Genomic DNA, 27549 nt, shown 5'->3' on the forward strand with positions numbered 1-27549 from the left:
AAACATGAATCTATCAGACGGCACTCTTCTCAACATCTGGGTCACATCTTACAAAACCTAAAATGAAAACAAACTTGATCCATAGATGTGTCAAATAGTTTTAAACAAACATTTGTATGTGAGACAGCTGTGAGGGGAAAAAACATGTTTTTGGAGAGCTGTGATTAATGTTTGATCTAAATATAGTGTTTTCATCTCTGAAGAGTTACAATGCTAGTAAAAATGATTTTCAAAGATATGTATATAATATATACATCATAAATGATTAAAAATACTTCATTTAGGCAAAGATATCAACACACTAACTTCTACTAAATCTTTCTGTAGTATGGTTTCTAACATGAGGTTGACAGAATGATGGTTAAACTAGTTCATGTTTGCAAATCTCAGTCAAAGTCAAAGAAAAGTTTGTGTGAGAAAAACAACAAAATGATATTTATAGGGCTGAAAAAGAAGACAGGAGTGCACTGGCACATTTCACTCACATGAGCACAGTACGAAGACACAAAGTGAAAAATGTGATGATAAATGTACAGATACATATGAAGCACATCACAGAGAGGTCAGATGCAATGATATGGTAGTTGTAATTAACATTTCTAGCCTAAAAAAAATGTCATATATATCTGCAAAGATGGAGAAATAGCTGGGAAAGAAATCTAAAAGCACTGATACAAATTTAGTTAGTCCACTATTCCCAGCAAGAAAACATAATTCACATTCTTAAAATCTCTATTAAAGTGCTATTAGGGTGTATAAAGCATTTTTTTGGGGTTCAAAAGAAATTGAAAGAATAGTTCACCCAAATTGTAATTATTACTCTTTAAAATACAGTTCTGTCATCATTTACTCACCCTCATTTTGTTCTAAACCTGTATGACTGTATTTATAGCTAATCTGAGTCCAAGCCCAAACTTCCATACAATGAAAGTGAATTGTGACCATCCAAGGGCATGTTTTTTTTATAATTAAATTGGTCTGTTCCTCTCACAATGCTGTTTGAATACAGTGTGTCTGCTACTTTTAGAATGCTTTTAAGGTGCTTTTGAAGCCCTTGATCCACTCAAGAACATTCTTTAAAACAATCTCATTGCATGTTTCACATATGAATGAAAGCCATTCAGGTGTGTAACGGCATGAGTTAATAAAGTATTTTTAGGACAGAATTGTAACTTTTGACTCTATTGACAGCATGTGATCTTGGATTGTTTTTGTAAACTGACAGACAAGCTGATAATATTTTCAACAGAATTACACAGATGCTAGAGCTGAACTTGTTTTGAACCCTTGTTTTGATTCCTTTAAAGAATGATATCTCGACATATGCTAATGTACTATGTTTGATGGAAAAATGAAAGAATGTTTGTTAGTTTAGAAGAGTTTAGAAGAGTTTAGAAGATGCATACAGAGAAGAGAACAGGAGACAGGTAAAAATAGATTTAAGCCATGAACAATGTCAACCATGGGAATGAGAAAAAGACTGTGAGGAACGTAGAGGATGCTTTCACACAGTCTTATGATGAGAGTTACAAGATGAATTATCTGGAATAAAAGTAACAGAGGGAAAGAGAATGACAGAGCAAGAGAGAGAGAAAGAGAGAGAGAGAGAGAGAGAGATCAGAGGGAGAAGAACCTTATAGGGCTTATACTCGAAGGTTTACCCCTTTTTAGGCTCAAAAGCTATAGCAGTGCAGCACATTGAGCACCTCTGCTTATACAGTAAAACCTCATCTTTTTAGCAAACCACGCTAACAGAAGCCTCTCGGAAGTGAGTGCCGTGTTCTCTCTGTATTCTTTCTGTGGATTCCTGGACCAAGTTCAGGTTTAAATACAGGTTCATCTTGCAATGTCCAGACATAATTCTTTTAAAATAATGAATTGTAAAAGCAATTATTGAATCATTGCTAGCAATTATTAAATGATGTAATATATATTTATATCATATAAGTCATGTCTTGTATGTTATTTTAATAGTCATGTCTTATGTGATATATTCTGTTCTCCTAATGTTTTTGACAAATCTTTATAAATACGTTACTTTAAAGCTGAAGTGTGTCATTTTTGGTGATTTTAAGATCCTATTACAGTCCGAATATCAATAGACAACTATACACGAGTCATTTGTAGACTGATTTATACAAAAAGTGCAAAAAGTGTTTACCTGTGGTGCACTTAAAACAATACTACGATTAAAAATGTGGTTGGGATCTGTTTATGAAATCTGATCAGTCATTATTTTTGCAATTGCATTTGCTCCAAAAAAAAAAAAAAGCAACCACTTCAGCTTTAAAAAATAAATAAATAAAAAGGTTTCTGCTGTGCACTCAACACTAGCACTGAATTTTTTTTATTTTTTTTTACACATTCTGTTGTAGGTAATAGATTTCGTTTTGGACAGAGAGAATACACAGAATGGCTTATAGAGAAATGGGGATTTGAAAACAAAACCAAACACCTTTAGACAACAAAGAAGAACCCAACAGCAAGAGAAAAGGCCCGACACAGCAAGACAGCACACAGAAATCGAGAGAAGCAGAGGAGGGACTCGGGGAGGACACAAACAGCGGCCCATAGAGAATCAGTCAAAGCCAGACAGGCCATCTTGCACAGAGCCACTCAATCACAGAGACGACCACACAGAAGGTTTCAAATGCAGAACAGAAGTACCACGGCACACACCGTGGGGTGTTGAGGAATGCTTGGAGCATGTGTGTGTGTGTGTGTTTGTAAGAGTTTTCATGTTTGGTGAGTGTTTCTGAGTGTGTGAGTGTTGTGTCTGACACAGGTAGGGAAAGCAGGGAACTCACTCCCGGGAGCGACGCTTGCATTGGCAGTGGAGAGAACTACATGAGTGGGGGTAGAAATATTGGTAACGTCATGGAGCTGGCTGAGCACTGAGGATCGACGTCTCACAGCACCCTGAAACGAACCACTTCTCTTGAACGTACTCACTACCTCCATCTGCAGGAGAGAGAGAGAACCACATCATATACACACCAGAGAAAGAAAGAGAGAGAAAGAGTAACAAGGAAAGAGCAGAGCGGTGTGATACTTCACCCGGCAGGAGAAAACAAAGCTAGGCTGGCATTGTGTACTAAAGGGTACATCTTTCAACATTAAAAGGATAGCTCACCCAAAAGTGAAAATTCTGTCATTATTTACTCCCCCTCTTGTTGTTCCAAATCCATTTGCTGTTAAAAAAAAAAAAATAAAATAAGAAACCTTTTTTTTTTTAGTCTGTTCCTCACATAAAGCGGCTGTCTAGCTACCTGGAAAGCACATGGTGTTTTTGTCCTTTTTGGGACTTCACAAACACGGGAACCTACATTACTAATTAAGAATTTCTCCTTTTGTATTCCACAGAAGAAAGAAAGTCATACATAAAACAACATGAGGCTGTGTAAATGATGACATCATTTGAATTTTTGGGTAAACTACCCCTTCAATGATCTGCAACCAGGATCTTGTTTGGGTCTTATTGGAAATAATTTATTGGTGCATAATTAAACAAAGAAAATAAAAGACTTTATAATCATTCATTAAAATGTAATTACTTGCTCTGCCACAAAAACAACTTATCGCTGACCACCAAGACCTGTCATATCAAGATCACTTTCCACTCTTCAGTCATTTTCCATATCACATACAATATCACAATCACTCAAGAAAAAAATGTATTGGTTGCAAGCGACATTTCATATTGTTTTTAAAGAAACACATTGCCTTCATTTGTCAGTTCAGTTAACAGGGTTCTGTTGTGTCTTTCCAGTGTGGATGTCACTGCAGTATTTTTTTATTATTATTAAATAGACTGCACTAGATAAGTTCACTGAACATCACTTTGTAATAAAAGCTTACACAACAAATGGATACCTCTGCAACCACCCCACCCCAAAATGTTTCATTTCTCTGAAACTCACTTTGTGTGTTGAATCAATTTTACATGCAGCCCTTAAGAACAAGTTGAACCATGCCAAACTAAAATGGGAAATGCCGTAAGAATATGCAATCAGCTTGCATAAAACCTCATTGATAATTAATCTGCAAATACCCTGTGTCAAAAACACAACACTGAGAAATGGAGGTGCTCTCCTCAGTGGAGTCACGCAGGATGAAAGCCGTGATTAGATCAGGCTGACTGCTGATATGAGGCCAGTCGCTATAATGTGTGTTGTGTTTTGCATACTCAGTGTCCAGCAGTGAAGGAATCAATGGAAACCTTGTATGGAGCTTTATAAGCACTTCAAAAATCCATACGGGGCACTCCAAATAAAAAAAAAAAATGCTCTACTATCCCATCAAGTATGCTCACTGATGGTGTATATTGGCCAAAAGAGAGAGTGCCACATCATGCATGCATGTGCTCTGAGAATGTTCCATTATAAAAGCTTTTTCTAGAGTTACAGTGCCATAAACCAACAGGCACCATGACGCACCTCCTCTACAACTGCTGACCTTCCATATTATACTGTATATGTATCTAGCACAGTTCTGATCAGGAAACTTAATACAAAAAATGTATACTAACTCACAGGTCACAAGTGCATCACACAACAAATCCTTCCACAAAGATTCATAATTTAAAGAACCATCAAATGACAATTCAATGCAAACCCCCAAAAAGAGAAAAATCACACATAAAGTCCTGGATGGAGTCCAGACTGAGAACAACAAGTGTATGCATATAATTAAATATAATTAAGTTCAGTATAATTAAGCTGGAAATTCAGGAAATTAAGCAAGCATTGGCCCTTTAAATCAAACTACTTCAACAATTCAAAAACAAAATAAAACTGAGAGCTGAGTTTTCATGAAGGTTGAAAATTGTAAAGAGAAAGAGATAGTGAACAGAAAATGGAAAGAGAAACAAGATAGTATAATACACATTTGGTTGATTATATATACAGATCAAATCAAAACAATAACTACTTCTAATATATTCACCCTATTTTGTAATTAGGTTAGGCACATTTATGATAATGTTAAGAGCCTTGATGTGTAAGATAGGGATGCACTATAAAACAGCATCATATCAGAAGATATTAGAAGATCATTTTATTGTATCAGCAGATACACTGCAGTTCAAAAGTTTGGGTCAGTTTTTTTTTCCTGAAAGAAATTAATACTTTTATTCAATAAGGACAAATTAAATTAATCAAGATCACAGTAAAGATATTTAAAATGTGAAAAGGTTTCTCTTAAACTATATGCTGTTCTTTTGAACTTACTATTAATCAAAGAATTTTAGAATGAGTAATCGCTGCTAAAAAAAAAATTCAGCTTTGCCATCACAGGAATAAATTTCATTTTAAAATATGTTAAATTTTAAATAGTAATAATATATTGTTGTAGCCTTGGTAATTATATAGAGTTAAGATGTTAATTATTATTATTATTTTTTTTATCTAACTGACCCCAAACTTCTGAAGCCCTTATTTTATACTCATAGGCCGACTCAATATCAGTCACAGCATGAAAATAATAAACAGCTCATCATTTTGACCAGATCTTAAATACTGGTGCATCCCCAGAGTCAAACATTGTTCAGATCCTCATCAAATCTTTCAAGCTCTATCAAGTCTGAGGAGCATCATTCTCAAGTCCCATGCAGCGCATCAGGATGATTCTGTGCTGTGACTCTGAGCCAAATGAGTTACAAAGCAAATAAATGAGGAATTTAAAGGACTCGAGTTACATAATAGTGTGACAAAACAGAGCTCTGAGCACGGAAAGGGGGGAGGGAATGTTATACATTCTTGTTGGGGGAAATCTATACGCAAGTATAGGGTCCCAACAGTGGGAAGCAGAGACAAAGCCAGATTAGCAGAAGAGAGGAGGAAAGAGAAAAGGAAGAAGGCAAGGATGAACTAATGTTGGTGATTCAGAGAAGGTCTAGAGAGAGTGGGGAGAGTAGAGAAAGAAACGAAAGGAAAAGCAAAAGAGCATTCTTTGAGGAGACAAAAGCTCTACTGTCTGTGGAAACCATCTTACGTGACTAGTGCTCTAACTGGTCAGAGGTAAGGGGTCGCATGCACAGCACCTGAGTCTGGATACGGTTAAGGCCTCTAAACCAGAGGATCTGCCCCCTGCGTAGCTCTCTCTCAGCGTGGTCTATCTCCTCCTCATCCTCGGCCAGCTCGTCCTCCGACATCTCATCCGTCCCTGGTCCATGGCCTGCCTCCTTCAGACACTTCAGGTGACTAGTGGGCACTGTGGCTATCACCTGAGATGAAAAGAAGAGTTGGTTTAAAAGGAGTGGAATGACTGATACATATGATCAGAGGCATGCACAAGGGGGTGGTGCAGGGGGGCTCGAGTCGGGGTGTGCTAAAGTGCCCTTTCAGTCTGATCTAGGTGGCCCTTGTTACCCCCTGAACTGTGATCGTGCCCTCGCAATGCCATTTCACCCTGCCCCTCTGGAGGTTTTGTGCATGCCACTCTGCCCTACGGTCAAAAGCACATATCGATGGCTTTGCAATCACAGAAATAAAAGACACTATATTAATCAATTTCTGAGAATAAGAGACTTTAAAAACATAAAAAATTTGAATTTTTTTTTAAATGACAGCATATTAGATATTGAACTGTTCATGCTCTTTTCCCCATGTTTCATCCTGTATAATTATAATGTTGTGATGTGTAAATTTACTTAACTGGTTTTAGTGTTTAGTGTTTTAGTTGTATTTATTTAGGCAAAATACTTTCTAGAAATAGAAAGACATTTTTACTGTCAGCCTTAACATGAAACTAATTATCAGCGTATTATATCTGCCAGATCTTTAATATCAGCCCAATCATTGTTCAGCTCTATCAGCTGTCTGAGCAATATGTCCAAGAAACCACATTATCAATTCCCAAGCAGTTCCAGGATGGTACTATGGAACTAATTAAACACTATTTAATAGTACTGCTATTCTGTCAGATTTAGTTATGGAAGGAACCAATCCCCCTCCTCCACCCTACAAAGAACCCGCTGAGACATCAGAAGTGGCGGCAGCAAAATAACATTCTTGTGAGACAAAACTGAAAAATGCTTATGAAGCTGGAGTTGGCACTTAACTTGCAAGATCCAATTCATCTACCAAGCTCTCAGCTTCCTGCTGCCCAAATTTGGACTGCCCTATGAATATGCAAAATGAAAGGCAGAAGGTACCTTAAAGACTTGGCTTTGAGTGGTTAGACAATGAGCCTGAGGTGTGTGATATTTTCTAAGCATTCTATTTTAGAACCTTTAACGGGCTTGTCTATTTTGGGTACACCAATTCAAGATACTTCAAGATGCATAAAATTAATCGTACACCCACTGACAAATATTCACAGTAGGATGAGACCCAGAGAGCTTTCACAACAATAAATACTGTACTGTGGAAGAACCTGAACCCAACTGAACACCCGTGGGATGGATTTGGGATGAGCCAGACCTCATTACCCAACATCAGTGCCTGACCTCACTGATGCTCTTGTGTCTTAATGGGAGCAAATTCACAAAGCTATGTTCCAACATCTAGTAGAAAAAAGCCATCCCTTAATTAGAAGCTGTTGTAGCAGTAAAAGGAGGACTTACTAATTAATAGACATTGGTTTAAAATTAATTGCATGTGGCACATTTGGGTGTAACAATTAATTATTAGGAAAGTATATTAAATGCACACAAAATATTTTTTTTTATATATTTTCTTAAAGTTCACTTAAAATATATTGAAACATGCAGTTCCCTCCATAAGTATTGGAACAGTAAAGACAAACATGTTTTCTCTGCTGTGGAGTCAGTACATTTGCAAATATGATTAAAATATGAATATGCGACAAAACCACAGAATGTCACATTTTATTATTAGGTCTTTTGACACATGTTTTACCAAATAAAAAGGACAGCACTTTTAGAGTTTATCCCACTATTTGATGTGAGCATAAGTATTGGAACAGTTGAATTTAAGGCAGATGTAAAAGATTAAAAGCTGATATTTAGATGCAGATCCCTTGCATGCAATCAGAGCAGCGAGTCTGTGACCCATAGACATCACCAGACTCTTGGTCTTATGCTTTGAAATGCTTTTCCCCAGCATTTAATGCAGCCAATTCCGACTGTTGCTTGTTTTGATGAGTTTCTGTCTTTAGTCTACTCTTCAGCTGGTGAAATTTATGTTCGGAGTTAAATCTGGAGATTGATATGGGCAATCTAAGACTTTACATTTCTTTGCCCTGATGAAGTCCTTGACTAAACTGGTGGATGTTTTGGGGTCATTGTCCTGATCCAATATGAAGTGCTTTCTAATGAGTTTGGTGGAATTTTCTTGAATATTGGTAGCCAAGATGATTTTGTACCTTTCCAAATTCATTCTGCTCCTGCCATCACACATTAAGTCATCATTAAAATGAAGAGATCCTGTTCTAGAGACAACCATGCTTGCCCATGCCATGACACCACCTCCACCAAGCTTCACAGATGAGGTTGTATGCTAAGGATCATTTGCAGTTCACTTTTTTCTCCACACTTTTGCTTTTCAATCACTTAGAAAAAACTCTACTGTTCCAAAACTCTACTGACTCACATTTGTGAAGAATCTTGCCTTTCTATTTTTGGTGCTGATCAGAGGTTTGCATCTTGCTGTGTAGCTTCTGTAATTCTGTGTCAAATTCTCCTGTGGACTGTTGATTGACAGAGCATCACCCCAGCTTTCTGGAGGTTGTTGGTGATTTTTCAGACATGTATTTTAGGGTTCATTTTCACAGCATTTATGATTTCCCCATCATCAATTACTGTTTCTAAACTCTTGATTTCTCCATGCCCTTTGTTTTTCCATTAGTTCTTATTGGATTCCTCTTTTCTTTTAGCATCCAAATTGCTTACTTTTCTTTCAGAGTCAGCTTCCTCGTCTTCATTCTGGTTTGTGTGTGTCTCATCATAAAATGCAAGACTTAGAATGCAGAAGCGATGGATATAACGGATAAGACACATTCCCTGCTTTTAATATCTGAAGAATTAATGCAACAGGACACAACTGAACACTTAGAAAGACCTGAGAGGCAACTCTTCCAATACTTATGCTCACATCAGACAAGGAGATTAAACTCTAAAAGCGCTGATCTTCTTAGCTGGTAAAACATATTTGTGTTGAATCAAATGTGACATTCTGTAGTTCTGTCTCATATTCAACTTTTAATCATATTTACAGATTTCTTGACTGCACAGCAAACAGAACAATTTTGTCTTTACTGTTCCAATTCTTATGGAGGACACTGGATGTTATTCTAGGCAGGATAACCACTTGTGTTTGTAAGGCAGTCTAGCACAGTTATCAGCTGATGCAATATTTTCAAAATGGACAAATATCAGCCATTAGGTTCTTTGGGGAAAACTTGATGAAATACTCAACACCTTCAGTTACACAAATAATGTATTTTATAGTTGTTCTCCTTTTTCGTTCTTTGTGTCTCTTGCTCTCCTACCTGACCCCACAGCAATTCTCCAACTCCCACGAAGAGGCACCACAGCCATTGCTCCAAATTGAGAGGGGAACAGCTGAAGGGCTTGCCCCCAAACTGCACAATCACAATCTGCACACAGATCAACAGCACACAACCAAACATAGTCAACACCAGCATTCATTTCATCTTTCCTACAACCTCATGGAAAGGCCCAGATAGAATTCTGATTTCAAAAATAGTCTGTATAAATCTCTTGGTTGGATTTATAGGTAAAGTTCACCCAAAAATGTAAATTGTGTCATCATTTACTCACACTTAAGTCATTTCAAACCTGTCTGCGTTTTTGCCTGCATTTTTTTGCATGCCGTTTTTTCAGTGGAGCATAAAAGATGATATTTTGAAGAATATAGATAGATAACACGAACAGTAGCTCTGACCTGCACTCCAAATGTTCCCAGAACAATGCTGCAGAAGATAGGGTTCCCAAAGATGCCGTCGAACACGTTCCTTTCGCCGTGAATCTTGCGAGCGTTGATCTCGTTGAAGAGCTGCATCAGGACAAAGGTGTTGAAGATGATGGTGTAGTGTTCAGATGGGGGGGAGTGTAAGGGAGCGTTACGGCCGCTGTCGATGTTGAAGATTTTCTCTCCTTGATAGGATGAAAGATATGAAGGCATGCAAAATTAAAACCACTCAGTAAGCACCCATTGTTTCACCTTTAGCCTAGTCACTTCTGCTAGCATGCTCTCATTCTCCCAGCTTCTGCTAAATGAATATGTAAATATATGTAACATATCTGAGACTATGATGTTATAATTCTGAGCTGTAAGCTGCTACACTTTCACTTTATTACTGTATTATTCATCATCAGTAAATAATGCAAAACAACATATTGATTCTTTAATTCTCTGTCCCACCAACAAACAACAGGGTGAAGATGATGATGAGCTGATAGACTCCATGACCCAGGATGTTCTTCATCATTGTGAGTGAGATGAGGGGGTTGTTGCGCCCGTAGGGTTTCCTAAGCAGCAGAGCTTCGGTGGGTGGCTCAGTTGCAAGAGCCAAAGAGGCAAATGTGTCCATGATCAGATTAACCCACAACATCTGTACTGCTTTCAGTGGAGAGTCCTACACACAAAAACACAGAGATCACTGATGAAGGTGGTGAAGTTGAAAGTATTAAATATTTTTTGGGGGTAATCAACACTATACCACAAATGCTGTCAATTGAGCACAACAGTTGTTATTGTTAACTAAAACTAAAAATATATCAAATAATTTTGGGTTATTGAAATAAATATTAAAGAAAATAAGTTACAAATATTACATAAAAACTTGAATAAAAAAAAAAACAGAATAAATAAGTTTAAGCGGAAGCAATAGATTACTAAAACTAAAACTAAAATTAAATTAATTAAAGCTATATAGAAATATCTTTTAAAAATTATAAAGCTGACATCACAAACTCACTAAAGCTAAAATCACAATGAAAAATAAAAAACAAATCTCAAAATATTAATAAATGGCATAATAGCATATAAATAATACTAAAATTACAGTGGAACACACTCAGTGTACTACCTGTGTAATGCAGGCCCCGGTGAAAGCAACGATGACGGCCACTACATTGACAGTAAGCTGAAACTGCAGGAACTTGGAGATGCTGTCATACACATTTCTCCCCCACATGACAGCCTTCACAATGCTGGAGAAGTTATCGTCGGTCAGGATGATGTCAGAGGCTTCTTTAGCTACATCAGTGCCTGCTATACCCTAGAGACGGAAAGAGAGAAAGATCGAGAGATTTAGGTTACATATGCATCAAAGACAGATTCAGTGGAGAAGAGTGGCTTTTGTCATACACCCTTGTTGGGTGAACATGATGTAAGTAGAGCTTCTAATAAATCACAATTCATCTCTTACCATTAGTCATCTCTTAACTACCTCTTGGATGGAAGGACGAATATATGAATAGATTAGTGGGAAGTGTTCATCAGATATGCTTACCATCGCAAAGCCCACATCTGCCTTCTTGAGAGCCGGTCCGTCATTTGTCCCGTCACCAGTTACGGCCACCACCTGTCTCTGCTCCAGCACAGTGCTGTCAATGATGCCTAGACAATGGCATCATCACCCAGCAAACAATTACCAGCTAGCACATAACCTGGTCCAGTCACTGAATAACAGTTTTGGACACTACATAATCACCATACCATACCTGGTAGTGTACAGTAAGATTCTGTGTTTGAGAAGGAGTAGAAAGAGAATCTCACCTTTTACGAGAGTGTGTTTGTCCGTGGGGGAGGAACGTGCAAGGACTCTGAGCTTGGGCCAGATCTTATCAATCCTCTCCTGCTCAATCTATAACACACACACACACACACGCATGTACACAGAGTCCAGACCTCCATGATTCAGTTTAGTCTGTATTGGTTTGGTGCCGAGATGTCTGAAATTCAATTTCCACAAACCTCTCCTTTCTCGTTCCTGATTCTTCGGTTGAATTCTTTACCATCAATGCACAGAAAGTCATCCCCGGGCTGAATGATGCCACATTTGGCAGCAATAGCTCGTGCTGTGTTGATGTTGTCGCCAGTGACCATGCGCACAGTGATGCCTGCCCTCTGACACTTGCGAATGGCATCAGGGACCTGTGGAGGGAGCAGAGAAATGCTTGAAAAGAGAAAACGCATTCCAAGTACACAGGATACATGTTCCCACTTCATACTGTACCTCAGGTCGAACGGGATCCTCAATCCCGACGACAGAAATGCAAATCAGATCGGTGACAATTTCGGCTTCATTATCCCAGTCAGGCTCGGGGTCGCAGGGAAGGTTCCGATAAGCGATGCAGATGGTTCGCAGGCCTTCACACGCCATTGGCTCGATCACTTTCTTCACCATCTCATCTCGGTCGCGCGGCTTGAAGTTACGTGCTTCACCATTGGCACCAAGTATCGAGGAACACCTGAGATGAGAAAGAGGAAGCAAGAAGGACAAAAAGAGGTGTTTAATGACAGCCAGCAAAAGAAACAAAACATCTGAAGTTATGATTATAATTCAAAGATATTGTTGTGTTTTATTCACTTTTTCAGAAGGATCTCAGAAGCTCCTTTGCTGTAGAGCCGGAAACTTCCATCCGGCATCTGTACCACAGTGCTCATGGACTTGCGTACAGAGTTGAAAGTGTAGACTTTGTAAAGCTTCTCCTCTGGGATCTGCTCTCTCACAGGGGCATAGTCTCTCTTCAAGTCCAGCAGAAAGCCCAGCAGACCACACTCTGTCTTATTACCAACCTGCTTGGGCAGACCTCCTTCCACATCCGGGGGCTGAAAGAGAATTGAAATGAAGCAAGGGACACAGAGACGAGAAAATGGAAAGAAATGGATGAAAAAGTTTCTATTTGTATTGACAAGCCAGTATAACAGTAGCTTCCCTCCAGTAAAACAACAACAACAACATCTTACCTGCCTAAGCTGGCATGCTGCTCTCCCAGCCTTAACTGAATTGTTTTTTGTTGTTTTAATTTTAACAGTAAAATACACTAAAATGCTGTTAAATTCTATGGTATCTCTGTTACATGGTTAACAGCAAGTTCCCTTACTATATATGGTGAATATCTTTAAAAGGGGACATTTTAAGTCATTTTACAGTAATATATTGTTAAATGTACATACTTGGTTATCAGTATATTATACAGGTACAAAACAGAATAGTAGGATGTTCTATTAATATTATATCAGTTAATGAAATATACTTACTTTTCTTTTTACATTAAATTAAAGTTAATTCTGTTTAGAATAAAATTCTGGCAACCACTGCTGAATGCTTTTACTGTAAATTTGACAGATTACACACAGGTAACTTGCCTGGTTATAAAGGAGTTTTGGGCACTTTTCAGCTAAAAACTAGGGGTCCGGCTACACCGTCTGAAGACCATTTTGGCCAGGGCTTAACCAGCTAACACTAGGCTGGATAAATATATATATATATATAAATTCTTTTTAATTAATCATATCCAATCTCTCACCAAGATCTTGGAGGTATAGGCGCAGTTGATAGATATGGCATTGACAATGATCTCCAGGGTGTTAGGGTTGATCTGGCTGGGGTCCGGGATCTCACGGAAGTGCTGGTCATTGATGTAGGACTGCACCACAGTCATGCGGTTGGTGGTGAGGGTGCCGGTCTTGTCAGAGCAGATGGCAGTGGCATTGCCCATTGTCTCACAGGCATCCAAGTGACGCACTAGGTTATTGTCCTTCATCATTTTCTGAATTAACAGCAACAGAAGATTTGGGTGGTGAAAAAACAGTGTTGACAAAAGCAAAACATGCTAAATATATTACACACACACACACACACACACAGACACACACACACACACACACACACACACACACACACACACAGTGCACCTGTTCTCTCTCACCTTAACCGAATAGGCCAGGGAGATGGTAACAGCAAGGGGAAGACCCTCAGGCACAGCTACCACCAGCACAGTCACACCGATGATAAAAAATTTGACAAAATACTGTACGTAGATAGGCGTGCACTGAGGCAACCAGGTCCGCCCCTCCACAACAAACGTCTCAATCACAAAGTACAGCACCAGGATGATAACTGTAATGGCTGACATCACAAGACCTACAAACAAAACAGCATAATACTGTAAATAATCTTTATGATACTTGCAGAATAATCTAAAATCAATCTATCGTCTAAAAATAACAAATAAACTAACGGATTACTTATCAAAATTACATTATAATATATGATTAATTACTTATTATTTAAATGATTTATTATGCAAAAATAAAAATAGGGGAATATTTGAATAATTTAGTATGTAAATTGAAAATGTGTTACATCCCATGAAAAATAACAACGTAACACAATTAGCTACTTCCTCTCATTTAACAGTGAAAATGTAGCAGGTAGCAACATGTAACATATGACTTTCCATAAAGTAACACAATTAATCACTTACACTCCATTACTGGCACAAACACAAGCATCTAACATGTTACTTCCCATAAAAAGTAACAATTATATGACAAAAGTAACACACTGTGTTACATTTCATAAAAAGGTAACACAAATAGCAAGGGATTCCTTTCGGTAAACAGTTAAAAATGTGGCACAAAATTTATCATGTACACTTTTAACACTTTCCATCAAAAGTAACAACATAATACAATTAATCAGCACTTCCACTCAATTAATTTAGAGAAAATGTAACAAAAGTAACACAATGGGCCCTATTTTAATGATCTAAATGCAAAGTGTAAAGCGCACGGCGCAGGTGCACTCAGGGCGTGTCCAAATGCACCTTTGCTATTTTAAAGACAGAAAAATGGTCCGTGCGCCGTGGCGGATCGCTATTTACATGGCGGAATTTGTTGGCGGAAAAGCTGAAAGCTTCTCAAGCGAAGAAACCAATCTTCTTGTGTGCGAAGTTAAAGCGTGCGAGCATATCATCTACGGGACAAGCAGTAATCCACCAAATCTCCCCACGATGAATCAGTTAATATGTATGTGTGTTGATTGGCACACAAACACGCATTGCGCCGGGTGTATGATAGGGGCCAATAAGTTACATTCCATAAAAAGAAACAATGTTACAAAATTAGCAAGTGCTTCCTTTCAGTTAACAAAAGAAAAATAACACTACTTTCCATAAAAAATCTTTGCTTTGTTACTTTTTCCAAGAAGTAATATAATATTGTCACACTTTACTTTAAAAAGTAACATTCTTCAACACTGAATATAACTTTGTATGAGGATAAAAAATGAAACACAATAGGATCAGCGGAGTGTAAGAGTGTCAGAGTGAGGTGATTTATATTTCCATTTGACATCACCTCGTAATTGGCCACATGAAGTCCCACGCACCTGCTTTGCCAATCTGTACAGCCAGTTTGGTGAGTTTGCCCTGCAGTACAGACTTCTCCTTCTTGGGCACGTTGGATTTTTTCTTCTCTCTCTCCTCCACTTCACCACCCTCCGCACTCTTCAGAGGCTGCATCTCCATGGCAACGGCTCCATCCTGCTTTTTGGCTGGTGGGCGGGACATGAGTTAGTGTCACTACATATATAGACTACAACTCAGAGGCATCATGAAAGTCCTCCAGCAAGAACGAGACTCATTCAAAGCTCTGAATACCTGCATACCACACATCCAATATTTACTCTCAAAGTGGCATACACACATACACTGGACACACAACGAAGCAAAGCAAGACAAGTGTGGACACACACAGCATAAACACTGACATCGGTTAGAGTTGGCCCACAACAAGTTCTCAAGTTCTACAGAGCTTGCACTATTCAGCATGGGGTTGGGTGCTTTTCCTCGACACCGGAAACAATGAACTACGGTTACAATGTACTACGCAAGGAAGCAGTCGTCATGTATGCCGCTGAGCAACCGTGTGTGGTTACACTAAGAGTGCGTTTCTGCCTCTTTATGTATGTGGCTGTGTGCATACATGGTATCAGTGCATATGTTTCCCGTTGCTATCCTCATATAGCAACAACATAGCTGTGAGTCCACAGAAATTTTCTACATCAAGAAAACATTTAACCCCTCATTCTCTCCATTCATCTACTCTACTGCCCCTGTGGTACCTTTATTCTGATTGGTCTCCACAGCTGCCTCTGGCTGCTTGCCTGTGAGAGAGAAAGACAGAGAGAGAGAGAGACAGAGACAGAGGGGAAACAAGGGAATAAAAAGTGACAGACAGAGACAGAATGAGAGACAGGGCACACAGTGTTCTCTGAGGGGGGAAATGAGAGTGCACAGAACTATGGAAACAGACACACAAATGCAAACATATAGCACACACATTGAGCTGGGCTCTTAAACTTTCACATTTTAAACCTGTGAATGCACTCCACCACAATTCTGGGCTAATCCAACTCTATTTAGTGCTGATTGCAGTCATTTCATCTGTGCTGAAGGTGTTCTGAAACTCCTGTGGACTCAGAACAACAGCGCTGTGGATTACGTACCATTAGTGATGCCACTTGGTTTGGCCATAGTTGTTAGTGAGTAACTACTGTCCTCTGATTGGATAGCAAAACAAAGGGATAATGCAGGTGTGGAGGAGGAGGATCATGGGAAATTTTGTAGGATTGGGTGGTGGTAGAGGTAAGAAAAAAGATAAATTAACGATGATCGTATGATACTAAGGAAAACTGAAAAATGCCAAACCTGCATATTAATATGAAATAACAAGTATTGGTGTACTTCATCATTGGTGTACTACAATGTGACGTTCCTGCATGACGATTCTGCTTCATGTAAAAGATTGTTTTCTAATTACTGTTGAACAGTTATTTCGGCAGTCTACCATTTAGTTAAATTAGTAAATTAATAATCTAGTTAATTTAGCATGATTAATTATCAGCAAAGATTCAAAAGCTACAGAATAGAACAGAACAGAGGGATCTCGTGTTTTTATTTAACTACATTTCACTTATAATGTCCTATGGTGCGTGAAAAACTGTGAAACAGAGCAACGGCCAAAGACATAAATCAATAAAAATAGATTAATAAATAAATAAATAAATAAATAAAAATACTACAGAAGGAATAAAAACACACGTCTAGTGTGAATCTACTTTATGAAGCAAACAATATATTGAGTAACTCTGACTGTACATAATGTTTCTGAATTACCAGCATTTGGGTTATTATAGTTATTACAGTATTATAGTTATTACAGTTAACTAAAACTAAAGCTGAAACTAATCTAATTTAGCTAAACTAAAGCTTAAATAAAAATGAATAAAAACTATAAACACATATTTATAACTGACAGTCCTAATTGTTTTGATGGCCTCCTGTTAAAATAGGCTCCACATACAGGAGCATATTTATATTTTAAAAACACACTTATTTGATCTGGTCTATTATCCCATTCTTATTATATTATATTATATTATTGTCTTGTTTATCTGTGATTCCATTGGTTTTAAATACATGTTTTATTATTTCTGTTCTATGTGTTTATGGTTTGATTTTAATGGTCAGTCTTGTGGCTGTTTTTAAATAAATTAACTTGATATAGATTTTAACTTCAAATCTTAAATAGTGAATTTAAAAGGTTTGTTGGCATTATTTGTCACATGCAGTCTTATAAAAGTACAGAATAATCTACAATTAGGGGTATCAGAAAAGATGTATAAATATTACACAAGAAAAAAAGACACAATCAGTAGTGATTGTGAGGCAGTTCCTAGTCTGTTCGGTGGCTGATGACACATATAAAGCGATTCAGTGGGACAGTAACAGAACATGGCGCCACTTCATCCTTCATCCACCCACATCCAACCTTTGCTCTCTCTCCATCTCTCTGTTTCTCTCTTTCGTTCCCTTTCTCTGAATAATTAATCGGCCTATTCCAATATAACTCATAATCCTTCTCTATTCCCTTCTCTCCAGTCTCCTCTCTGTTGGCTGCAGGTTAAATTTGCCATGACATGGGCCATAAAGTTTGCAGCAGTGGAGCTCTGCTTGTCTCTCTTGCTTGTCTTACCATTCATAAATTTTCCTGCAGGCTCCGAGCCCACTGGTTCTCCATTCATATCCATCCCATCTCTTTCTTATGTAAGGATCTCCCACCCCCTCTCTCTCCATTCTCCACTGTCTGGTAGTGCTACTCATTCTCACTATATCCTACACCAGCCTCAACATTTTCTTCAGTCTCAGTATTGCGGTGTGTTTTGGTTTGCACTTGATGCTCTTTCTTCTTACACCTACCTTTCTTCTCTTTCTTCTCCTCCTCCCCTTCTCCAGCTCCCAGTAGTGTGAATATGATGCCACTCTGAGAGTTGACTCCAACTGCGGTCACCAGCATCCTGCCTGATCCCTCCATCACATGGGTACCTGAGAGAGAAAGATTGAGAGAGAGAGACAGATGGAGTTAGGAAAAGACACAAAGTAGACATGAATGACTGATATTTTATTGTAGCATAAATGGAAAGACCTCCCAAAATTTCTGCAAAGGTTGTCCTGACTAGACTCATAGAACTAGTGTAAATAAACACTTTCCTGTTGAAAAATGCTGCTGATTTGTGACCTCCCAGCATGCATTAAATTATGTTCTTTCTTCTGTTTCAAAGATTGTCATTTCATATTAAGTCGGCATAAAACTACACGTAAGAGTAAAATCATACCTTTTATATTTATGCCAGTAAATATATTTAGAATATCTAAGTTAATAAAAACATTTTATTTAAATAATTCTGTTTTTCTTGTAAAATGACCTAGAGCTCAGAAATATCGTTTTATGTAAAAATTTTGTTTTTTTTACATTTTACAACAAAGTGACACATTTCTATAATAATAATAATAATAATTTATATAGTGCTTTTCCAAAGCTTAAAGTTGCTTTACAAAAAAAAAAAAAAAACCTACAATTTTCTCAAATGTTTTAAATAAGTAACATTGTACATTTATTGCACAAATTCAAACTGGCTAAACAAAGTAATGTTACCAAAGACAGTTATTAAGACATATTTCTGTGATTATTTTCAAATTTTCTCAACAATTCCTTTTAGACATTGACTATTTATCTTCAAATACAGACAGCCTGGCCTGCTGCAGTTCATCATTAGCATTTGACTCCAGACCGCACACAACAAAAGCCTCCATACATCAACTTCACAAACATTTCAATGGGATATTATTCAATAATATCATCAGTAGAGTAGGACAGCCTCATGATGAGAATGGAGTTATCATCCCAAGTGTCTAAGAATAGCAAGAAGGAAGAGAGAGGGCATGCACCAGTGCTCACAGCAGGAAACAGAGATTCTCAGATCTAATTATCAACATCTGGATGCCACTGCAGCATCTCAGTTATTCTGACACACAGAATGCGGATGCTCCGAGTGCTTTGTGCAGCTGACTGACAGCTGAAGGAGTGCAGCCGAGAGGAGAATACAAAACTACTTCAGACAGTTTCAAGAAAGGCTGACCAGTCTCTTAAGGAGAGTGATGGGCATCAACCTTTAACAACCATTTTACTTTAATACACAATGACTTTTTTGCTACTACCATAAAGGCCTGTTCACACTAAGAATGATACCTATACAGAACATTAGAGCCATAAAAATATTAGCATCCACACCTACAGACAATAATGTTCTGTTTATTATAAGTGCTGTGGTTAATTGTATACTGTCTGCCACAAATGCTCAAGCTCTTTAAAGTCAGTGGATTCTGATTGACTGTCAATGTTTTTATTGTTCATGAGCCCCCCCCAAAAGTCCTTAAAGGGGGGGTGAAATGCTCGTTTTCACTCAATATCCTGTTAATCTTGAGTACCTATAGAGTAGTACTGCATCCTTCATAAATCCAAAAAGTCTTTAGTTTTATTATATTCATAAGAGAAAGATAGTCTGTACCGATTTTTCCCGGAAAAACACGACCGGCTGGAGGCGTGACGTGTGGGCGGAGCTAAAGAATCACGAGCGCGAATAGGCTTTTGCGTCGAGAGCGTCTGGAAGCTGTGACATTACCGTGAGGGAAAAACCATCATCCAAAACAAACCATGGCTTACAGTCAGATTCAGTGTATATTTATGATCCAGAATCAGATCCCGAGGCTGAAACTGAACGAGAGCAGCAGCAGCAACGACTCGCTCCGAGCGGGGCTCGAACCCGGGTCTCGAACCCGGGTCTCGGCATGGGAGGCGGACGCACTAACAAGGAGGCAGAAATATTTGAAGCAGTTTTACTCACCGCATGCGGTTCCAACACACGATCGTGACCCTTTTTCATTGGGATTGCATCATCCTTAAGAAATAAACTATACGCAAATCCGTCGTCAAACTGGTCCTTGTTTGTAAAACAAGCATCTTCGAAATGCAGGGAACAAACAAAAACACTTGCACAACTCCGATGATGCTCTGTAAAAATAAACTCCATCCACTGGTCCCTTAATGCTGTTTTTTTTTTTGGTAATCTGTGCAGGGTTGTCTTGCCCTGGCAACCAAAAACACACTTTTTTTGTGACTTTTCGCGACGCTCTCGCTCTGATCAGTGAATTGCTCTGATCAGTGAAATGTCTGTGCTGCTCAGCCTCGCTATACGGGAGCGCGCGCTCTTCCGGCAGAAGTGCCCTTAGGACCATATAAGGAAATTCCGCTCCATCTAACGTCACACAGAGTCATACTCAAAAAAAACTTTCCGAAACTTGTGACAAAACGGACAACTTAATTTTTGAAACTTTGTCCATGTTTAGCATGGGAATCCAACTCCAACTGTAAAAAACTCAGTATGCATGAAATAGCATTTCACCCCCCCCCCCCCCTTATAAAAAAATGCCGTCAGCAATTTTTAGCTCCTTTGCTAACTTAAGCCATTTTGTTAAAGGGGTCATATAATGCTACATGCACTCTTACAAGTTGTTTGAACTGAAATGTGTGTTGGCAGTGTGTGTACACAACCACCCTTTAATGATAAAAATCCACCAAGTGGTTTTTCTGTAATCTCTTTAAATGTTTTCCCCTCTCTCAAATCGAGCAGTCGGACCGAATAACGTCACACGGTCGGAGGCCCCTCCCATGATTGTTTGATTGACAGCAGCGTTTCAACACAGACTGGACTTGTGTCTTACCTCAGACCCGCCCTGAGTGAGACATCATCAGTCTGAGATGCAGACGAGTGATTGAGGTGTTTTGTTGTTGGATGTAATAATGAACATAGCAGTAATCATTTACTCCCGACATCTGAGCGACTGAAATCGCAGAGGATTAACTTACATTTGGAGAAATTAAAGAAATGCGCCCTTGATCTCCTTAAAGTCCGCGTGAACCGGAAGTTGCAAACGACTTTTCTCCAGTGTTGTGATGTATTTCCGAGAGAAACAGAATACTAAATGAGGAAAAATAGTGGGCGTGGATTTATTTTAGATATCTCACAAACCCCATTTCGTGTTTTGTCCAATTTTTGAAGAATTTGCACGTGAAGTGCTTCGAGCACATCCATGACCTCTCTGTTATCCCTCCTTCCTCCAAATGTAAAAATTCGAGCCATCTGGACCATAATGAGCGAATTTTAGGGAATGGGAAAAGTGTTTTGTGAGTGCCACAACCAAAAATGCACCTCCTCGCCATCTCTCCTTTTACGTGCTGTCACTGCTCGCAAACACACAGGCAGCGGTAACGGATGCTAAGCAGACACCCAAACCGTCAAACCTATGTCATCAGTGCAGAGGGGAGGGGCATCTTCAGATTTTGATTAAAAATTAATAAGCCAAAAAAAAAAAAAAATGCGTTTATGTTCACACAAATCCTTCATGATCCAGCCTCCAGCAGTGAGTATAATGTATTATATCTTAAACATTTTATTGGTCAAAATTATTGATTATTCGTTTTTGCCAAACGTCATTAGGGATTCATTACTAAAGATTATGTGCCATGAAGATATTTTTATATTTAAAATTTTCTACCGTAAATATTTCAAAACTTAATTTTTGATTAGTAATATGCATCCCTAAGAATTCATTTGGACAACTTCAAAGGCGATTTTCTCAGTATTAGGATTTTTTTACACCTCAGATTCCAGATTTTCAAATAGTTGTATCTTTATTTAGCTTTCAGATGATATATAAATCTCAATTTCAAAAAATTGACACTTACGGTCCAGGGTCACCATATATGGTTTAGCAACACCTAATGTATGATCCACATATGTACACATTCTTACCAGAGAGAAGCATGGGGTCCTTGTCGACCGACTTCCGCACATGGTCTGATTCACCAGTTAAAGCGCTCTCGTCGATTTTCAGGTCATTTCCCTGAACCAGGACCCCATCAGCAGGTAGGAGGTCACCTGAGAGAGCAAACAAAAGTTGGACAAATAAATATCACGTGATCAGTAGAGCATCCTTAATATCCCAGAAAGCATGTTATATTGCACAGGGTACGTTATCAACAAATGAGTTTCCATTGTGATTTGTGGAAATTAACACTCTAATACCCAAGTGTTAATCCACACATTCCTCATATTAGATGGGTTAAACCTAATCTCAGCATTTATTCCATTCGTCGGGCTCAGCAAAACAGGAAACTGACCGTATTTGACCTGGGCCATGTCCCCAACCACCATCTCGGCGACAGGGATCTGGATGACGTTTCCATTGCGCACCACAGCGAATCGCTGCTCCAGCTCGATGCGGCTCTGCAGTCCCCGGAACTGTTTCTCTTTACTCCAGTCGTTGAAAGCCGTCACCAGCACCACACAAATGACAGAGAGAAGGATGGCTGCACCTTCGATCCATCCTGCCTCTGCCTCCCCCTCATCTTCAGCTCCTCCTGACCCATTTCCACAACCTGCAGAGGTCAGAAGTTCATTATTACATGAGCGTCTGGAATACTTGATTCTTACTGAAGCAGATTGGAAGCAGATGCATTCCAGATGAAGCGCTCTTTAAAAGACATCTTGGAGACGTATGTGTGCTATCCTTGGACCCCACAGCAATCATTAGGCACACTTTTTGTTGCCTGATTACAAATGATAAAACCTTGTTTTATATGTATCTATTCATAAACATCGAAATATGCAAAAATATCACTAAGAGACAGAAAGACTGGACAGGAAAGCCTTAAAATAGAAGAAGACTTTTTATATTGTAGCTTAATATGTTATGCTAACTAATTTATAGAAAAACTGACTTGGACTGCAGATTAATATTAATATATGAATTAATGTTGTAATACTGTTGCATTCTTTATACTGCTGGTAGATACAAGTAGAGAAAACAATATATATTCAGATAAGTATTTAAGGTTAGCAAATAGCCATGCAATTAATATGATAATGTGCAGTACAGCATGCAATATTAAAATCGACCCTTTCAGAAATCTAATCACCCTGCTATGGTTTATTTTTTCAATAATGCTCTGCTGGTTGTACATTATTCCTTTCTTATGCAGAGTGACATATAGGTTATGCAGCACTCGATGTATTGGGATTGTATAAATCTATGAGAGTTCTTTGCCATGAAGCTATATATTTGACTGTTTATTTTTCCCGAGCACCCCTAAACTCATTTTATCTTTCTCTGCGTTCCTACTTGACATCCTCTTTTCTCACTCTAATTTCTCACCTTCTTTCTCACCTTTTTCCTCCCACACTCCCTTGATTCAGTTCTCTCTCTCTCCCCTCCCACTCTCTATCCGTCATTCCCTCCTCCCGCGACCCACACCATCCCTTTAACTCCCTTCCTCTACATACCTCATCCCTTTAACATCCCTGTCTAGCTTCCCTCTCTCTCTCACCCTCGCTCTCGTGTCCGGGTGGCTGATAGAAGGACAGGCCGAGGGAGATGATGGCTGCAATCTCCAGGATGATGAGGGTGACGTCTTGTAATGCCTCCCACACCAGCTGAAGGAAGGTCTTGGCTTTTTTCGGGGGTATGAAGTTTTGTCCAAATGCCTGTCTGCGCTTCTCCAGATCTGTCGGGTTATCTGACAAACCTGAAAGGAAAAGAAGAGGAGTCAAACAGAGTTCATTACAAATTTTGTAATGCGTGACACATTATTTTTTAAACAGTCATTAAGAATGAGATGCTTGTGTTTGCAATCTGAAGATTGGCTCTTGACGCAATTTGGATTTTAATGGTCTTTAGCTCCAATGTCTTTTGGCAGGAAGCATTTTTGGCCAAACTAAAGCCTTGACAAGGGTGCTATAAAGTTTTACTGATTAATCCTCGAGATCTCAGAAAAAACAAGTTAGGGTGTGAATTATTAAAAAAAAAAAAAAAAAAAAAAAAAAGAGGATATTTGAATCAGAATGTCAACATTGGCATAGAATTAAATGTATTCATGTAATTCATGTAACATACAGAAAATAATTGTCTAAACTGAATTAACTAAATTAACAAATGTAGGAGACACATGACAACAATATGTGTTGAAAACAACATGTTGTATATCCTCTGACTGGATGGAAATAATAGTCTAAAGTTGATAAAAAAAAAAAAAAAAGTTTGTGCATGTCACACACTTGGTCTTCAACCCAGCTCCTGGGGACCCACTGTTCAAAATTAATTGTGTCATTCATTTAATATATCAATACTCTCAATTTATGTTATTATAAAGTTTGAAAATAATCAGCATTGTCATAATTACAGCATACATACTTTAAATGTTTTAGCCTAGATATACATTTTGCTCCATTTCCTCAATATAGATATATGAAACCTAGGTTTCCATCGTGAGATCTGGTGCTTTGCATTTCTATTTATGCATTTTGGCTAACACTTTTATCCAAAACGACTTACATTGCATTCAAGGTATATATATTTACATTTGATCAGTTCTTGCTTTCCCAGGGAATCAAACCCGTGACCTTGTCGTTGCTAGCGTCATGCTCTACAATTCGAGCTAAAGGATAGCACCATATTTGAATGTTTCAGAAAAAGCTTTCAAAATTGCATATTAACATATTAACTATCATCTTACAGGCCAGTGGTCGCTGAACACACAAACAAATGTAGTGGGTAAAGATGAAGCTTAATGAGAAGGTGAACGATTACAGTTATGCAAATAATAAACTGAACTAGTGAAGTCAGAATGTAATATTGGCGCCTTCTTGAAAAAAAAAAATCTATATGACAGAGAATTATGGTAGTTGTGATTTCCTTTTCGTTTCTAGTCTTTCATCATTGCATTTTAGACCAATCCTTACAGCTTGAAAAAAACGATATGAATAAATACATCATAGATTCCTACAGAGAACAACTCCAATACCATTTCACACAAAAGCACACACACATACACACACACACTAGCTTTAAATTCACCATGGAGCTAACTGACACCTTTAACAGCACCGCTTACCTTTCCTATTATCGCCACACGTTTAAACAACACATTTAGCAATCTTTCAAGTCAATCATGAAAATTCAAATGAGGGTCACAAAGACAAGACGAATAACACAATATATTGCATGTGTACAATACAATAAAACATAACCGACTGACCACAATGACCCAAGTATAATGTATTAGAAACGTATCGATTTGTTAAAGCAGATTGTGCCAAAGTAAGAGACGATGCAGACTGAACCACATGTATTGAATTTCTGATGTAAATAATTAATCGCATATTTCTGCTCATTTCAAAGGGCTGCTATATAGAATGAGGGGCCGGGAGAAAACAGGAAGAATGAAAAGAAATTGGCATGAAGACATGAGACACATTGCTTTTAATGTGCCCAATGCCCTTACTTCCCCTCTCCCCAGTCATCTATGTCTTTCAGTCTTCCTCTTACTCTCTCTTTCACAGATTTGTACAGTTTCCATGGTGAGGAAGACATCAAGCACAAATCGTGCTGTTCTTCTACTTCCTGTCTTCAGGCACCTGTTCGCCCAGCTACAGATGATGTTGTTGATTCGGTGTGGTCCGCATAAACCTTATAATAGATTTTTGATTGGTCTGCTGTGGAAGCTGTTTTTGCAGACAGTGAGTCTTTTCGAGCCTGGGAGAAAATTCATGATGTTTTCAGTCAGTGTTGAAGCCAGTAGAGTCACCCGGAGTGAAACCCAGCATTACTTCTCAGCTGGATGAGGCACGATTGACGTCAGCCCAAGAGTGTGCAATGAACGTGCTTCAGTCTCCATGCTTCAGGACAGGACAATCCAACCAGAAAATACTTTAAGTGGACAAAGGAGGAATGTATGGGCTGGTATGTATACCTCAACTGAATCAGAGAATCAGGCCGACTGTAGGCTAAAGATCCTGAGGGTTATACACTGATCATACTCACTCCATACCAGCACTAAACCTTGCTATTTCCATTACTGAATGCATGATTATACAACACTGCAGATGAGAAGTGGACAAATGAATGAAAGACAAAGTGGGAAGAGCGAGAGAGAGAGAGAGAGAGAGTCAGGAAGGACAGAAGATGAATGAAGATGACAAACTCATACTATCTGAACAGGGACAGTGCACCTAAAAATAACACTTTGCAACAAGGTTCCATTTATTAACATTCATTAGTTAGCATGGCCTTACAATGAACAGTTCTTCTGTGGAATTTCTGAATCTGAATTAATGTTAATTTCAACATTCACTGATACATTTTAAAGCACTTTGGTGTGACTATTTTTATTAGCTAACTTTAAGTAAGATTAATAAATGCTTTAAGTAATAAATTTCTCATTGTTAGTGCGTCTTATCTAATGACCTTCTTGAGAAATGTAGACATTTTTTAAACATCCATGAAAGTAAAATGAATAGGGACCTTTCGAGCTTTAACAAAAGAACCATAAAAGTATCATAAAGTGATCTATACAAAACGTGCACTGTATTCCAAGTCTTTTGAAGTCATATGATTTTCAATTATTAATTATTTATTAATCTCCTTGGCACATTCGTGTGAAACGCTGCTATGTATGATTTGTGAAGGGATATATATATATATATATATATATATATATATATATATATATATATATATATATATATATATATATATATATATATATATATATATATATATATTTTATCTGATCTTTTCAGTCAATTGACTGATTTGTTCACAAAACCAATCCAAACGATTTGCTAATGAACTGGTTGATTCTGGCTCACAAAATCAGTTTAAAGATATCCAACTGATCTCGTTTCAAAATCGGTTGTACTGATTTGTTCATGAATCAGATTGACCTAGTTCACTCACTATCTGGGTGCAGCAGCGAACAGTTGGATCTTTTTAGTAAATCGAATGATCTAAATGATTCTGACTGATCCAGATTACAAAATCGATCTGAATGATTTGTTTACAGTCGCTACAGGGGACTTAACAATGAATACGATTGCAAGTTTTGGTCTGTTCCTCTCAAAGCTATTGCATGATTTCAGAACACTTGGAATATTGTACAGCAGACATCATATGAACCACTTTAATGATACTTATCAGTATTTTTAAGTTTTAAAGTTTTAAAATTGACCAGCACATCTTCAAAACATCTCCTTTTGTGTTCAACAGAAGAAGGTTGTTTGTTATACATGTCATACAGGTTTGGAACAACAGAGGCTGATTTAATGAATACCAGATTTCCATTTATGAATGACCTGTCCCTTTAAGAAAAACTG

At 38.2% G+C, this 27549-nt stretch overlaps 1 protein-coding gene across 3 annotated transcripts in view; it reads right to left on the reverse strand.

Annotated features, from left to right (window-relative positions):
• The window catches only part of LOC127944638 (plasma membrane calcium-transporting ATPase 3), a 51980-nt gene that overhangs the window by 8500 nt on the left and 15931 nt on the right, over positions 1-27549 (reverse strand). Inside the window, exons 3-21 of one of the 3 annotated variants that reach the window (XM_052540724.1) lie at positions 23727-23924; positions 22521-22778; positions 22153-22278; positions 18200-18325; positions 16063-16104; positions 15328-15492; positions 13865-14079; positions 13463-13705; positions 12520-12761; positions 12166-12400; positions 11904-12083; positions 11706-11793; positions 11440-11546; positions 11014-11205; positions 10347-10560; positions 9867-10078; positions 9451-9558; positions 6041-6223; positions 2848-2961 (exon numbers count right to left, since the gene is read on the reverse strand). In XM_052540724.1, coding sequence (XP_052396684.1) covers positions 2848-2961; positions 6041-6223; positions 9451-9558; positions 9867-10078; positions 10347-10560; positions 11014-11205; positions 11440-11546; positions 11706-11793; positions 11904-12083; positions 12166-12400; positions 12520-12761; positions 13463-13705; positions 13865-14079; positions 15328-15492; positions 16063-16104; positions 18200-18325; positions 22153-22278; positions 22521-22778; positions 23727-23924 — 3248 coding nt within the window. Of the gene's footprint in view, positions 1-2807; positions 2962-6040; positions 6224-9450; positions 9559-9866; positions 10079-10346; positions 10561-11013; positions 11206-11439; positions 11547-11705; positions 11794-11903; positions 12084-12165; positions 12401-12519; positions 12762-13462; positions 13706-13864; positions 14080-15327; positions 15493-16062; positions 16105-18199; positions 18326-22152; positions 22279-22520; positions 22779-23726; positions 23925-27549 lie in introns of all 3 variants that reach the window. The other 2 variants (XM_052540722.1, XM_052540723.1) reach the window with 2 other exon arrangements.

The sequence above is a fragment of the Carassius gibelio genome, chromosome A23 (assembly GCF_023724105.1).
Source record: "Carassius gibelio isolate Cgi1373 ecotype wild population from Czech Republic chromosome A23, carGib1.2-hapl.c, whole genome shotgun sequence".
Taxonomy (NCBI): domain Eukaryota; kingdom Metazoa; phylum Chordata; class Actinopteri; order Cypriniformes; family Cyprinidae; genus Carassius; species Carassius gibelio.